This window comes from Chrysochloris asiatica, unplaced genomic scaffold (genome assembly GCF_000296735.1).
Source record: "Chrysochloris asiatica unplaced genomic scaffold, ChrAsi1.0 scaffold00057, whole genome shotgun sequence".
In the NCBI taxonomy this organism is placed as follows: domain Eukaryota; kingdom Metazoa; phylum Chordata; class Mammalia; order Afrosoricida; family Chrysochloridae; genus Chrysochloris; species Chrysochloris asiatica.
This window is the reverse complement of record NW_006408575.1, coordinates 4,988,208-4,991,254: the sequence shown is the minus strand read 5'-3', so window position 1 is coordinate 4,991,254 and position 3,047 is coordinate 4,988,208. Positions and strand designations below refer to the sequence as shown.

Here is a 3,047-nt window from a genome sequence, read left to right as displayed (position 1 = left end):
TTTGGTAAGGTGGAGGGTCAGAGAAAAAGAGGAAGACCCCCAGCGAGATGGATTGGCCAAGTGGCAGCATCGATGGACTCAAGCGTGGCAACAATTGTGAGTTTGGCCCAGGATCGGGCAGTGTTTTGTTCTGCTGTGCATAAGGTCGCTATGGGTCGGTGCCAACTCGATGGCACCTAACAACAACAATAACCTGAAGAATGTACTACACCATCTTGGAATAAGTGTGGTCAGAATGGTCCTTGGGAACAAGGATGGTTAGACTTTGTCTCATTCAGTTTGGATATGTGATCAGAAGGGACTATTCCCTAGAAAAGGACATTGTGCTTGGTAAAGTAAAAGGTCAGTGATAAAATTAGAAGACCCTCAAGGAAATAGATTAACACAGTGAGCTACAACAACACACTAAAACATAGGAATAATTGTGAGGATGAATCAGAAGTGGACAGTGTTTCATTCTGTTGTACTGGGGTTGCTATGAGTCATAACTAACTCAACAGAACCTAACAATAACAACTAGGGAATGTGAACCAGGGTATTAGAAGATTTAAAATTTTTGCATTATATCTGTACCATTTGAACGTATATGCAAAAAGGATTTTAAAACTAAACTTTAAAAGCTTAGCTACGAATGGTATCATCTATTTCCTATCATGTCCTGCAGGTATCTTGGCCATCCTCATACCCCGCCTGGACCTGGTCCTCTCCCTGGTGGGCTCCGTGAGCGGCAGCGCCCTGGCCCTCATCATCCCGCCCCTCCTGGAGATCACCACCTACTACTCAGAGGGCATGAGCCCCCTCACCATCGCCAAGGACGCCCTCATTAGCATCCTGGGCTTCGTGGGCTTCGTGGCAGGGACCTACCAGACCATCCATGATCTGACTGAGCCAAAACCCTCTCTCACCTTCCCCAACTCCACCACGAATATTTAGTGAGAACAACACTACTGCCCTGTATAGGATTTCTGAGGGACGCTTGGTGAGTTTGAACTACCAACCTTGAGATTCAAATGACTTTCCAGTGCTTACCCTAGAGTGACACATCAGGACTCCTTTAATGACTTAGATCCCTTTTATATACATCGTCTTTATTTTGTTACTCTGCCTTTCTCTGGAGTCCTGGTATGATGCTGTGGGATAAGCACAGGACTGCCGATCACAAGGTCAGCAGCTCAAACCCACCAATCACTCCTTGGAAGTCCTACAGAGGGTTGCTATGAGTTGGAAGCAACACTTAACAACAACAACTACTTTTTCTCCGGGTCAAGTCATAGGGAAAACAAACAGGGACTCACCAGCTTCAAGGTATAAATGTAATTTAATTTTGTTCTTGCTTTTTTTCTTTTCATCTGTAGTATTTTACTACCTTGAGAGCTCTCCCATGGAAAGCTCTTTGTTCTCTCCAGCATTTTTGGCAATTCAAATAGTGAGTTTTACTTCTTGTGTGGAACAATGCAAGAAGAAGTCTCTAGGAGGTATCCAAGTGTCAACAAGAGGTGACTCCAGCTAAAACTTACTGGGTTTTGATGGTCAAAGGGTTTTCTCTCTTTCATCTGTTCAAAGAACAAAGACTAGGGGTGGGGGCAGACTCTATAACTTAATGAGATGTACACACAGCTTCAGTATCAAGATAGCTAGAACCAAGAACTCCAGTGTGAGCCCTGGCTCTCTGACAGACAGGAAGAAACCATCGTATTTAAGGACAATAAACTTTCCATGTTAATGAATGGTATGGTATCTTGGCCCAGTTCAAAACTCCCAACAAGAGACAGGAAGCATGAAAGTAGATGTATGTATAGGGAAGTTGGTGAACTGACATTATTGGAATACATTTTATCTCTAAATTCTTGTCAGAAGCACCTCACTGTGGGCCAAGCATGGTGCAAGACTCTGTGGTACACTGCAGATATGACCACAGATTTCCCTTGACAATGACCTTGCAGCTTCTCCTATCAGGAGGTGAAGCTCGTAGCTCCACCCCTTGAGTAGACTAATCTATTGACTTGCTTTGGTCAATAGGACATTAGTAAATGTGAGGCAACCAGAGGTTTGGAAACAACTTGTAGATAAGGGTGTACATCAATTGCTGTTCTCTACCCCAAATGCAAACCCAGCTCTGTGGTTGGGAGTCAAGCCAGTGTGACGTGGGAGCTGGCTGCACCACTTTGGTGTGCCATTTTGGTACCTAAATTCAAATGGGCTCAGCTCCAGACCTATAAAACCTGCAGAGCCACCAAATCAGCATTTAACCAGTCACCCTGTCCCCAGCTTCCTAACAGATACTGAAACTAGCTCTATCAAGGGTCTCCAGTAACTACTTCTAGATTGAGTGCCCTGAACATAGATAATATGGAGACCAATAGGAACTCCATCTAAGACCAGGAACTCTGCTGTCATATCCCTTCCAAAACCACCTTGTGAGCTCCTTGAATTGCAGAAGCCCCCAGAAATTTCTCTCTTCTTGATCCAACAATTGCATTGTTTGTTTTTACAAATACCACAATATCACAATGCCCCAGAGACAAAAAACAATTTTAGCTCACATGAAGAAGCAAGTGAGAATGGGCCAAACAAATGATGCAGAGTGAGAAGATATTTTTGAGGAAGAAAAGGTAAGAGAACTATCTGAAAAATAATTCAAAGGATTAATTAATTAAAGGATAGATAGAAAGATCAAGTAAAGCAAGAAGAACACAATAAAAACTTTAGAAGAATTCAGGAAAACACTACAAGAACAAATAAACAAAATAAATGCAAATTTTGAAACAATACAAAACCTGCAATTAGAAATCCAGAAGATTAATACTAAGAACTCAGAAATGGACAATGTTTTGAAAGGGCAAAGGTGAAGCCTGGATTAGTGAGCTTGAAGAGAAATCTTTCAATACTATTGTGCTAGAAGAACAATCAGAAAAATAATGAAAAAAAATTCTAAGAAAGCCTAATAATTATGTGTAACTCTATGAAAAGGAAAAACTTACACGTGATCAGAATTCCAGAACAGGAAGAGACAAAAAAAGCTCATAAAGAATACAGTCCAAGAGTTG

The 3,047-nt window shown here is 41.8% G+C and overlaps 1 protein-coding gene across 1 annotated transcript in view; it reads left to right on the top strand.

Annotated features, from left to right (window-relative positions):
* Window positions 1-933, top strand: part of SLC36A2 (solute carrier family 36 (proton/amino acid symporter), member 2) — a 98,461-nt gene extending 97,528 nt beyond the window's left edge. Inside the window, exon 10 of the mRNA XM_006863948.1 lies at window positions 665-933. Within this exon, the coding sequence (XP_006864010.1) occupies window positions 665-933 (269 nt within the window). The remainder of the gene's footprint in view (window positions 1-664) is intronic.
* Window positions 934-3,047: the final 2,114 nt, after the last annotated feature.